Source organism: Hippoglossus stenolepis, chromosome 5 (genome assembly GCF_022539355.2).
Source record: "Hippoglossus stenolepis isolate QCI-W04-F060 chromosome 5, HSTE1.2, whole genome shotgun sequence".
In the NCBI taxonomy this organism is placed as follows: domain Eukaryota; kingdom Metazoa; phylum Chordata; class Actinopteri; order Pleuronectiformes; family Pleuronectidae; genus Hippoglossus; species Hippoglossus stenolepis.
The window spans coordinates 24,703,197-24,716,591 of NC_061487.1; the positions used below are offsets into that span (position 1 = coordinate 24,703,197).

General features: G+C 40.1%; 1 protein-coding gene across 1 annotated transcript; it reads left to right on the forward strand.

Annotated features, from left to right (window-relative positions):
- The first annotated feature begins 1,454 nt into the window (after positions 1–1,454).
- si:ch211-216l23.2 (uncharacterized protein LOC565061 homolog) lies at positions 1,455–9,819 on the forward strand. Its single transcript, XM_035157713.2, has 9 exons — positions 1,455–1,634; positions 1,808–1,894; positions 2,837–2,910; positions 3,125–3,248; positions 5,592–5,791; positions 6,927–7,205; positions 7,349–7,510; positions 7,787–8,017; positions 8,182–9,819. The coding sequence occupies exons 1-9, from the start codon at positions 1,573–1,575 to the stop codon at positions 8,217–8,219; spliced, it is 1,257 nt and encodes a 418-aa protein (XP_035013604.2). The 5' UTR covers positions 1,455–1,572; the 3' UTR covers positions 8,220–9,819.
- Positions 9,820–13,395: the final 3,576 nt, after the last annotated feature.

Consider the following 13,395-nt stretch of genomic DNA (forward strand, 5'->3'; position numbering starts at 1 on the left):
TGGTGAATTGCAGTTTTTTCCCCCCGATATATTGATTGGATGTGCTGGTGTGTGTTGATGTGCACGTGTAGATTTGTCTGTATAACTGTTTGTGTGATAGAGTCTTTGATGGGGTTGTATAGTAAATTCATGTTTTTGTATTTGATGTGTTTTTAGATTTAGTGCGTAGCTGCCCAAGATCCACAGACGGAAATGAGCTGATATTTAAATCTGGCCTAAATCATCTCTTCTCATTCTGACATGAATGTTTTTGTGCATTGTCCCTTTTTAATAAAAAAAAAATAATAATAATAAAATAAAGTTTCATCCCACTGTTGTCGTTTTTTTAATACGCAATCGATCAAATTTGATTTGTAAAGCCCGTAATTACAAATCATAATTTGTGTCATAGGGCTCAACGAGGTGCGACATCCTCTGTTCTTAACCCTCAACAAGAGTCAGGAAAAACTACCAAGACAAGCACTGACAAATGAATTGAGGAGTTACTGTCTGTAATGGTTGAGTATGTGAGTGGATATATTGTATAAACAAATTTAAAATCATCCTTCACACTGAACGCGCCACAAATATTCAAATATTATGAGTTAAATTTTGATCTCACATTTTCATTTATGACTGTGCACTTATTTTTACCCACCTTTTATATCTTCACCACAGAGTTCCATGTGTGCGTTAGCTAGTCTTCAGGGTGCCCAACAAGATAATGAGGAACCAACCATAAACTATAACCAACGCTCTGCCAAACTTGAAAAAACGTTTCTATTCTGATGGCCTGACTCTTTAAACACAATTATGTTTATTTTAGAATACAGTTGTTCAATATCCCTTGTACGTTTGAAGGTCTTCTGCACAATTTAAGTTACCAACTACCAGTAGATGTTAACAGGTGTTAATGGCCACCAGCAGATGTTGGGGATATATCTTCAGTTGTATTGTATTGTATTGTCCCATTTTAGAACATAGGACAAGATGGAGAATATCATGTATGTTGTATGTTGTACTGCACTAATTAATGCCCACCACCAGTTGATGTCAGCACATGTTTGGGACATATCTTCAGTTGTGTACCTCAGCGTCATCAGGTGTTTCAGCCTTTTAAATATAGATATGTGATGCATAATACATATAATGAGGGTATATGTGATGTATAATATATAAAATGCAGGTATATGTGATGTTTAATATATATAATGTGGGTATATGTGATGTCTTATATATAATGTAGGTATATTTGATGTATAATATATATAATGCGGGTATTTTTCATATATAATATATATAATGTGGGTAAAGGGAAATTAGTTAAAATCAATGAAATGATGTCAAAGTTGTAGAAAGTTCAGATTTGCCCAAATTGAATTCCACCCTTGACGTCCATGACCGACAGGTGGCGGTATTACACATGTAGACCGCCCGAAGAAGAACTCCTCCTCTTCCTCCTCCTCCTCCTCATTCTTCTCCTCCTAGTGGAGGCAATGGTGGAATAACGCCTGGAGAAAACCTCACGCCTTCTCTCTCACTGTATAAAGGTGTTTTTTTGGCGCATGTAGGCGAAGTTACAGTTCATCTAAAATGTCGTCCTGGCCGAAATCATCCGCAGGTTCGCGGCGGGCTCCACCGAACCCGAACGGGAGGTAAGCCGTGTTGCAGATGTAGCATTAGCAGCTAGCATGGCTGGTAGCAGCCACAACACAAGACAGTTGTTGTTCTTACCAAGCGATTTATAATCTCCTTCCGCTGCTGCAAGGGAGAAAGTGTTGTGTTGTTGTTTAAAGCCGTCGTTAAAATGCTTCGTTTTGCGATGCAGTGCCCAGAAACGTCGGTTTCGGAGAGGAGCCCCTTACCCGGGCAGAGGAGACGAGAGGGGCGATGAGCTGAAGGATGTTCTGGACAGGTACGAGCTCATCACTGCTCAGACCAGCTTCAGCTCCCACTCACTGCAAACCACCGCTGTGCAGCATCAATCTGCACAGAGAGTAGAGACAGGGGCTGAGGAGACAGCTGCACTGTAGAGGTGCACATGTTCACTAAGTCTGTGGTCGACAATCAGATAGAAGGACGAGAAGGTGTCACATCTGAACTAGAATGTGTCACATAACTTTGGTTTCACATTATGTAATCGCACAATAACATATATCAATTGATCGTTCACCTTCTTAGTTAAAGACAACAGGAGTCAATGATCTGATGAGGCCATGGTCACAGTCAGAGAGTTTAACCCTGAGCTGATAATAAGTAATGATTGTCTGTGACACTATAGAAAGTAGAGCCTGACTGATATATATCTGTTGGTTGACATAGGATTTACAGACTTTTGAAAATGTTAACTGAATAAACAAAAGAGAAAAGGTGTGCATGTCTTTTCAAATTTTGCGTAAAAATATCTTTATTTTATTTATTCTAGTTCTATACATTTGGCTGTATTTGTTATTTTTTGTATTAATAAAAGAACAAAAATTACCTTCGCCCACTTTCACTTTTCCCCCCTGACTTCTCTGTGGACAGTTTTCATTGAAACAGATTTCTACAAATATATGTTTCCAGTTAACAGTGTTAACTTTTTTGGTTAAGTAAATTCAAGTGAACTGTGTCAATCTGTTCTATAGGGAGATTTAACTCAATACCATCGTATTAATGATAAAAAATATCTCTGATACTGAGACATCATAACACTGTAGTGTGGCCAGCCCAAGGCTAATAACATATTTTGTTCAAATGTCAGTGTGCATCATTATACGAGCTTGAAACAGTAATTGTGGGATGTGCAACAGTTATGACAACTAATAAATCAGTATTTAGTAATACCACGTTTTATCAATCACCTCTTTTCTTTCAGCTATGAAGAACGAGAGCAAATTCAAAACTTCACTGGAAGTGTAAAGTTTGAGGGATTCAAGCATCAGTCCAATGGTGAGATGTTTTCTTTGATATTGTTCTCAATGGAAATACAATTTAAATCCCTGCAAAATGTATCCGTATGAAAATGCATCAAACTGCATAGATAGGTGCACTGTTGGTTGCAAATGAATCAAAAATATAAATTCTCTTCCTGAATAACACCCGTCTCTCTTTTTTATCTCCTATTTATTGTTTCCCAACTCTATCACCGCTCTCACACTCTCAGCCAAACCAGAGAACTCCACTCCAGCAGACAGACGTAAAACCCTGTACCAGAAGTTCTACAGACAAGTGCAGGAGGAGAGGAAGCCGCCCGACTGTGTGGTCATGTCCGTCACCAACCAGTGCCTGTGAGTATTTGGAAAAAACATTTAAAACTATAAGCAGTGGAAGTTCTGGCAGCTTTTACATTTAGGGTTTGAGAGTTTATACCCTGTTGCCAGCCAATGAGACAAAACTGATGGATGTCATTTAACTGACTGTTTTGAAAGAGTCAAACATTTGTGTAGAAAAAACACAAGCAGATTCTGTTGTTCAGAGTGACACCCCCGTAAGGCTTTTTCCACCTGTATGAAACTTTCCCAAGAGCACAGTTGTCCGACTGACTGATCTGAGCAATTTGAGGAGATAGGCCTTGGTAATAAAGAATCAGACGTGCTGCTCATAACTGAGAGCAAACAGTTTAATCTTGTATAATTCAGACCAGAGGATCAGGTTTCACACAGTTCTTCAGGTGCTTTCCTGTGTTTTTCTAGCCACTCTACCATGAAGCTGCAGATCAGTGGGGCGTTGCAGTGATGGTTGTCCTTCTCCTGAACTTAATCTCATTTAGATCGTTGTCATGGTTATAGTGTTATGGAGTATTGAGTGTAGATTGAGGAGGGGAAGTCTACTGGAACTCAAGACAATGTGAAAAAGTAGTCAGAATGTTTTATGAATGCAGTGTATGTATAAAACCCCATGTCTCGATCTTTAAATGTCAGGAGTTGTGTAGTTATCATGTTACACTCAACAATAAAGCCTTTTATACTTGGTTAAGTTTGCTCCCACACATCTCAGTATTCTCCTCTGGCTGCCGGTCTTCTGCTGCTGATTTAGGTGTATTAGTTTTGTTCATGGTCCAATCTACTGAGATCTTGTTTGTCTGGTCTAGTTCTACAAGTATCTACAAATCATAAAAAGGAATATTGTCAGTGTAGTTGTAGCTCAGCCAGCAGTTAGAAGTTAGGGATTTTTTTTTTAGATTGAACTGTTGAACATAACCAGTTGATCCTGTGTGTTTGTGCATTTGACAGCAGCACTGCCAATTATTCTTTGGTACACAAGCTCTTCACCCATCAATCATGTTGAGAAAAGCCCCGTTTTAAAGTGTTGACAATCCCAGTTTGCTTTCTATGTTGGGTTAAATTATATTTATCAAGGTCCCCTACAATCTAACAAAATGAATGATTCTCAAGTTAGTTGGTGACTCTACCTACTTTTCTATGTGCCTGGTATCCTCAGGAGCACATGTTGCAACAAAACGACAGATAAATAGAAGTTCCACAAACACAAAATCCAAATTTCACCAACTTCATTCAATACACATTGTAATTTCTGTTCCAGGTTTGAAAGGACACATCTCTATTTGCCATTCACGCAAACTACATATTTACACACACATCAAAACCAAAAATGTAATGAAAAACAAAAAAACATAACAAATGTCACCAGGTTTTTGGTGCAATAAATGAGCCTTGCGATTATTTTATTTTTATTTATTTATTGCCTGCTTTCTGTTTTCACACATGTAACTCACACATGTAACTCTATGAAAACTGGACTTTGTTCTAGTGTGATCTCAGGATTTTCAATAACCTTCTCTATGGTATAACAGTAATTAGTCAAATCACTATCCACAAATAAATAAAAATCATAACCAAGGTTCTGTTAAGTTCTGCATATTAAAAACATGATATCAATGCTAACATTTTAATGCACTTTTAAAACTACAAATGGGTTTGTCACACATTGTCAAACACCCACTTGTGTCCACTGAAGTCTCTCATTGAAATGTCCTTATTCACTGTACATATTAAACTTGAATCACACAAATAAATGCTTTTTACATACACTTACATGCTACATACAAAAGTCAAATGTTCTTTCTGTTTTTAAAATACTGTTGTTTTTTTAAGGTTCATCAGTGGAAGCTGCACACATCTCATACTCAAACACCTATAATCAACCCTCCAGAACAAGAGATGACACTTCTGTGCATGCTGTTTTATTTTCTAAAGGCTTATTATGCTTGGACCTGCAGTTGTTAGGGTTGTTTTAAGCTAATTTCACAAGATATAAATCCAAAAGACTGTTTGCAAATCTGGGAAAAGGATAATGGTATTTTTCAGGTTTTAAAGTAATACTAATTTCAAACCTACTTATGATAACAAAACACACTCAAACTCTAAGTTTAAAGCCATGGCAGTTGTAGCCTGCTAAGATGATTTTCACTGAATTATAATTGGTCTTTTAACTTATATTTAACCTAACACACACTATAACACTTAACTCAAGACATGAGAGATACAAAAATGTATATAAGTGCCACCCAAAGCTCCCTCACTGATATAATTTAGGTTTCTCCACGTGCCAGTTCAGTTCAGTCAATATAGAAATGTCAAGTTAACAAAGTGTTTCTCTTCCTCTCAAAGGGATTACCCCAAATCGCTAAGCCAGTGCTTGCAGGAGCGTGGCCTGTCAGTGGAAATGCTCTACCTTCAGGCGGAGACGGGCCTGACCCGGGCCCTGCAGGACGTCCGAGCAGAAGGCTCCCCGTTATGTATTCTGGTGGAGCAGACAAACATAGCTCTGTCCTCCTGCACTGTTATCATATTCTCAGACTCCCTCAAAAGTAAGTCCGTACCCCTCGTACTCCTTCCAGACCACCTCAGTAACAACCCTCCATCCCTCTCTCAGCCTCAGCGCTCGAATGTGGTTTACGTCTATTCTGCATCCTCTTTGAACGCTAAATCTTCTACAGACTTCTTGTCAACCAAAATAAAAACAAGAAATGCAACTATCAAAACACACAAACTACAATTCTGCACTCAATTGTTGTGACATTTGTATTCAATATTTAAATTTCAGCTCAGGTCAATCAAATCACACAGTATTCTACCAGTGACTGTTGAATAAAGATGGCGATGGTGAGACATGCGCTTGACCAATTGCGAGTAGATCTCAGCTGTTAAACAAATAAGTAATAAATCCATCATTTGGTCCATGTCCTAACTTTAACATGGAGGAGGCGGGGTTTAGGCCCTTTACTGTAGCCAGCCACCAGGGGGCAATCAGGATGATTTGGCTGCAATTTTGGGAGCTGCCATGTCGACCATCTTTATAAACAGTCCATGGTGTGTACACAAAAATGTACATCAGTTCATTAGAGAACATTACATAACCAACAAAACTGAATAAAGTCTAAAACATGCAGTGCAATGCCTAATTCACACAAACTGATATTTTCAACTCACACCGTGCACCAACATAATACAAACAAAAAATATGCATCATATAAAACAACATCAAAACTATATAAAGATGCTACACTGGAAACAAAGTAGATGAACTTAATATGTTTTCGTCGGGTTTACTCAACCAAAAATCCAATCACTGAATGTATGAGCTAAGGCAGATATAATAAGGCTATTTATTGTTGAGAAAAAAAACATGACCAGTCATTGAACAAAGATTAAAGTCACTGATAAATGTTCATCTTAACACAACTTGCATGCCCCTCCTCACCTTCTCCTTCCAATCATCAAAAACACACATTCAAAAGTACCTTTTCAGAAGTAACCACCAATTCATTAGATCCATTCGCCGATCACATCACACAAAATGCATTTCAGAATGAACTGAGTGACCCGTAAGAACGCCGCTGGTTATTCTGCTACATCTACGGATTTAGATTTGTCTTATTTCCACTCTTTCTCCCCCTTCAGTCGACTGCCACCTCACAACTAACCCCCTCATTTCCCCCTCAGTCCATCGCAACATGCCCAAAGACCAGGCCATGGAGTTTGTTTCAGCCGAGCACAGCCGGGGACTCGTCAAAGAGCGCCCGCCGAGGGACCCTGCCGACATAGCAGCACAGGCGTCGCAGCTGCTGGATGATTTTCTAGATCGAGAGAAGATGGAGCGCCACAGTGTTCCCACCGATACACGCACGCTCCTCACGCTGTTAGCTGAGGGGGTGCATCTCTACCCCGAGGAGCTGGAAACCATCTCAGAGTACGTCAGGTCTCGACAGGAGCACATCCAAGGTGATTACAGCGAAGTCTCTGGAAGAGCCTGGTGCCGAGTCAGTTTAACCGACGGCACCTTTAAACTCTTTATCTTTTCCTGTTCTGGCTTTTGGGTCACATCCTCTCTGCCTGTTTTTTTTTTCTCCTCTTTTTCTTTCCAGCCTCCAACAACGAGGGGGAGAAAGGGAGCATGTTACCTCCAGGACTGGGGAAACCACCCCCTCTGCTCCCCACGCCGCCTGGACCCCCTCAGCCTCAGCCTGGAGACGGGCCCATGATGGACCACTCCCCTCCTCCACGCCCACCTCTCCTGCCTTCACCAGGTTAGACCAGCCAACCGGAACATTCACATTTCCAAAATAACAAGAAATATCAGTCACGTGGAAGCCACTTGTAGATATAGAAGCCATTTTTAGGCCTTGCTCTTTTGGAAAGCACCGGACCTACCCTGGTTTTATTGCATTTTCTTTCATGTGTAAAGGGGTGTAACGATTCTGAAACTGGGATTTAAAAGCCCACAATCTTGAATCGAAAAGCTCTTATTATTTATTATGCACCATGTACAATAACTTTAAAATAAATTCTCTCTTTTTTTTAAGGTTCATATCCCAAAACCAAACCTCCACCGCTTCTGTCCTTGCATGGGCTTCCTGGTCCATCTCTACGAGGCCCTCCACTCCAGCACAACCTCTTCAACGGCCCCCCCGGGACTCGAGGGCCCCTATTGCACCATCCTCCTTTATTTCACCCAGGTCCCAGGGGCTCTCACAATATTCGAGGCCCCCCTCCCTCCCTAAAGAGTGCCCGTCCTCCACTTCTCTCTTCTCCAGGTGGGTCACTTAGGATTTCTTCCTCCACCTTTGTCTTTAGCCTCGTTATTATACGTTCTTGTTTACAGTAGGTACGATGAAGTGAAACAGGACACTGGATATAAACAAATAAAGTTTTAATCTAATGTATATTCTTTGTCTTTTCCCCTCCTCTCTCTGATAAGGTCCCCCTCTCCCACGACTGAGTGGCCCCCGACACTAAGAACAGAGACACACATGCAGTGTTACACATGCAGACTACCAGCAGTCTTTCATTTGACCTAACTCTAGAAAAGAAGACTCCTGGCCTCTGCGTAGGATTCCTCTTGTGACCTTGAGAAAAAGTAGAAAAGAAGGTATTTAATGTCTGACATCATCGTCTTGTTATTGTGGACGGATTGACAGCGGACACCATGGAGTATTCTGAAGATGATGTACATGATGAAAGTGTTCTAACGTCACTGTCATTCTTGTTTTTGTCTAACCCCAAACTCTTAAATCCACCCTGAAATAACCATGTTCCAGTTGGTCGTTTTATCCTTTGTGGTGTTGGTCCCGGTCACGACCTGCGCAGGGTGAACATTTACTGTCAAATGCACAAAGAATCCTGGATAACTGGTTCATATTTATAAAAAACAAACAGGCTAAAGCTGTTGGTGGTCACATGATGGCAGTGGGACATTGACTTGTTCTGTAAATTATGAATATAAATATGTTGTTCACTGTTGTAAACAGTGTTTCAAGATGGTGCTTCAAATTTCAAGGATTCTCCCGAGGAGAGAAATCCAATAAGGAGTTGAACGTGTGTTTGTTTGTAAGCTGTGTTCTTGCCTCGGATTTTTTGTCAAACTTTATTTTTTGACATCAAGATAGAAAAAAGTTGAATGGCTCCCAGTCTACAGTTGCATATACTTCTTATGGCACCTTTCACGACAAATCAACATATATTTTAATTTATTACCTTCAGTTGTATTTTCTTTACTTTGATGCTTTGTTCAAGTGGCAGAAAGAACACAGAGCTGAGTGCGGAGGCTCCCTCTGATATCTGGAGTTTTTGGAATCTTTGTTTTGTCAAACCAGCTTAAAAAAAACCCAGATGTTTTTGTTACATGGAAGCAAAGAGGCAGCTGTTTGCCAGGATAAAATAAAGGAAGACGAACTTTGTGTATTTTCTCTGTCATTAATTTATGCAAAAACCGAGTGAACAAATATCCTTTCTCTGCAGTAGGAACCTAATTCTGTTGACTAAAAGGATTAAAACGGTTTTTCATTCATTGTTCATCAGCTCTTCAGTTAAATGTTTCTGTTTAAATTAGTTGAGATTATCATATTGATCTTTGCTTGTTCTAATAATTGGGAAAAACTAACGACTTAACTCCTTAACATCATTTTAACACTTTATTTCTGTCTTTGTGCTGTTGATTAGTTTTATTTATTTTTGTCTCATTGCTCGAGTGTGTAGCATTTTCAGATTTTTTGGAGTTGTGAATAATCATTGTGCGGCGCTTGTGAACTGAATCCCAGCTCGTACTCAACACACGTCTGTTTGTTACTCTGCCGGTGACACATCCTCTGTGCGTGTGGAAGATTTCTCTCCAGGGCCGTGAACCCGTGTTGGGAAACCGCCCACGTTTAGTTTGAACCATCAGAGTGTGAAAGATCATCGCTTACACAACAGAGAGCAGAGATCTGTGAGGGGGGGGAAAACAACTTTTCTTTTAAACTGCTCAACATTTTGTCCAGTTTTGTAGATAATTTTCAAATCCTGTATTCTCTTTCTTTTTTTTTTATAAAAACAATATAAAGTGTAAATGTTCAACAACTGTGGAGTGTTTGTGATGTTTTCCTTGTGTGTCAGTGTCGAGGTTTAACAGGTTTTCAGGAGGAAGAGAAACACGTTTGAATAATTGTGTTTTTTCTTTTAGAATTAACACTGTGGATAGTTATTATTAGAGCCCAACCAATGTGGATTGTTGGGGGGGCCGATTTTAAGGAGTGTAAAATATCTGATGCCTGTTTATATATCACATAAATTCACAAGGCGTCTCCAGATCAATCAGGAAAGGTAGAGTGTGCAGGAGTCATGGTGATTGAGTCTCGTCTGTGCACACCCACACCGTCCCACTGGAATCTAGATGTGACAACAGTTTCCTTCAGGTTGATTGTGACCTTGACAAACCAGTTACCCCCGAGCTGTGGAAACGCGCCACGTAGCAAGTACTGAAAGCCTGAAGCTTATTCTGTCAAACACACCAGAAGAAGCAGATTGAGAGTTTGCAGGATAAAGTGCAGGAATGCCCACTGGCCGGATGAGAAAGGATGAAACTGTAGCTTTTAAACTCTAGATGGCGCCACAGTCCTGCTCTTCTTTCCATGCAACACAAGGAGAGAGTTTCATCTGCAAACTCCTCAGCCTGTAAACTGAATCACACACAGAAATACACTGCTACACTACGTTTAACAGAAATGTGTTGTGTTTTGAATTAAACATTTTACTGGCAGGACAAGGTTTTTAAAAGTGAGGTCCCTGTAATAAGCTTCCTGAAGAAACGTGTCAATTTCTTTCTATCTATTACAATCAGTGTTCCTGCTATTTGTTATCCATGTAAGGTTTTTATTTGTGCCATAGATTTAAGTTCACTGTGTTTTTCTGTAATAATTTGAGACAAACACATACAAACACACAGAGGGTTCATCTGAGTGTGTCTCTTCCTCTTCCTCCTCCTCCTCTTCTCTTCCAGCTGTGGGGGCACTGCTGCGAGGAGCCATCAGCTCAGGAAGTAATGGACAACTGTCTCCACCTCATTCACACACACACACACACACACACACACGCACTGGACACTGTGTGGCGCGTGTAAAAGTTGTTTGTGTGCAGAAAAACAGAGAGTATCTTAAATTTATACTTAAAGCGTCTTCGTCTGCAAGAGATCAGGATTTCTCAAATTACATTGAGTGAGTGTGTTAAATTACAAAAACCTATAAGCACAAGATGTTTTTGCTCGTTTCTTATTTACAAAAGAAATACAAATAATACATTTATCAGAATGTCTCACTGGATTATTGTTTTTTATTGTTGATGCATTTATGTTTATATCACTTCAGGGTTACAGGTGGTGAATCAGCAGAGTGGAGTATTGTTAAGGAGCAGAAACATAAAATAGAGACGGAAAGTAAAAGTACCTTAAAATGGAGTAAATTCACATAGTGATTTTCCACCAATAATCCTCAGGTGACAAAGGTTCTATTGAAATATAACAAAGCAGTTAAATGTACAGTATTATATACAGTATTATAACTTATTAAATTATATAAGTTATTAAAAACTCTTTCCCTCTATTCTCTCTTCTTACTTCTTCAGGTAAATGTGAATATAATGTTTAAACACAGGACAGTATGTGAGAGTTTCCACTAGCATATATTCAAAGTAACTGGTGTAGACATTAAATTTGCTTCACATTGATTTGACTTCTATTCTCACCACCTCGGTTTACCAACTGTTTGCTTCTTTACCAGAATAAAAGACTAAATAAAAACCAGCTCTGATAATTCCACAGATTCTCTTCCATAGCTTTAATAATGAAAATCAATTAAAACCTTGTAATTAAAACTAGAACAGCGAACCAGCGACTGGGACTCGAATCAATGATTTTTCAACACTAAAAAAATAAATATATATACAAATTATTACATTAACACCGACATTAAACATCTAAGTGAACGACTGAGTTTAGAAGCAGCCCTAATTTATTATTATTAAAATGTTTGTGTTAGGTATAAAGATAAAAAATTCATGATAGAAATGGACACATTTTAAACACTGACTCCCCCAGGTACATTTTGTTTTCCTCCTCCATCCTCGCCTCGACCATTCAGCACCGTGTCCTCCTGTTCTCCCTCCTCTGACCGAAGTCATCCCTCTGTCATTCCAGCAGAGCGGTCGTCCTCTAACCAGAAGGTCGGCGGTTCGATCCCAGGCTGAAGTTCCAATGGGCAAGATACTGAACTCCCTCCCTCCCCAGATGTTTCAAAACCTCCACCATCATACCTGTGCCAAAGAAGTCATCTCCATCCACCTACCCTGTGCCTCATGACTGCGTACTATGTTGTACTGTGTCCTATGTTTTGAGTACTTACTATGTTGTGTACTTATATGTTCCGTCTACTTATATGTTAACACCGGGGATCAGAGAGAAAGGACATTTCAATCCCGTCATGAACATCTGGCAGAATTGACCATAAAGTTGACTTTGAACCCTGAATTGCCCCTGATAGAAAAAGTGCTTCCCATAGTCGCACTGATTGAATGTGTGTGTGAATGAGAATAAACTGTGGTCATCAAGACTGAAGCTCTGTATAAACACGGACCGTTTACCATGTGATTAAAAATAAAGAGTTTAATAAACCTCCCTGACTCGTCTCCCATTCCCTTGTTGCTCCCCCCCATCTCCTTTTCTCTGTACCCTCCTCTTCCTCCTCCTCCTCCTCCTCCTCCTTTCTCCCCTGGATATCAATCAGAATCTATCACTCCACCTATTCCTGCTGCTGTTGTGTCAGAATTCACAGGAACTTCATCAGATGGGAAACTGTTTCATTGTTACATCGAACCCTGACTGTGTGTGTGTGTGTGTGAGCATGCCAGGCCTGTGTGGTAGAATTAATGGAATGCACACACACCTCCTCACCACCCAGCGTCACGTGAAGGCGTGCACACACGACCGGCACCTTCCCTCCCATCACTGCCATCACACACACACACACACACACACACACATGCATACACACATTAGAGTGTTAATTGTTGTGATAACACCTTCCAATAACAAGGCTCTAATTATCAACATGTTTGGCTGTTGGAGTGTGTATCTGGCACTTGTCTATGGATCATGGGGTGAGCGTGCTTGAGTGTGTGCCAGTATGAGGTGTGGCACCAGGGGAAGAAGGTTTGATGATTTAGAAATATGCTGTATGTGTGTGTGTGTGTGTGTGTGTGTGTGTGTGTGTGTGTCCCTAACTCTCATGTTCGGGGCAATGATGTCTCAGTTTCAATCCACATTTGCATATGACAGGGGATCTTTTGTCCTCTGCATCTCTTGGTTTACACGCAGACACACAACTATCACACATCATCTCTCATGTTCACGTGTTTTAGCAAATATGGCACAAACTTCATCTGAACCCGCGGAGCCTCTGCTCTTCCCTGGAAAGCTGCAGATAAAGAGATGTGTTCACACTTACAGCTACCAGAGGTCCTGGAAGATGAATGAAGATCACTCCAAAGAGCTCCTATCTGAGACCGTTATGAATTATTCTTTATTAAAGCAGGAATATTTGACATGGGGAGTAAATATTTAATCCACTGTCGGTTAAAGGATGGGTTCATATTTCTTAAGGCTGAC

Coding starts and splice junctions, on each gene's coding strand:
- si:ch211-216l23.2 (XM_035157713.2), top strand. CDS start 1,573: ATGTCGTCCTGGCCGAAATCATCCGCAGGTTCGCGGCGGGCTCCACCG. Junction 2,911..3,124: donor ATTCAAGCATCAGTCCAATG/GTGAGATGTTTT, acceptor TCACACTCTCAG/CCAAACCAGAGAACTCCACT. Junction 7,511..7,786: donor ACCTCTCCTGCCTTCACCAG/GTTAGACCAGCC, acceptor CTTTTTTTTAAG/GTTCATATCCCAAAACCAAA.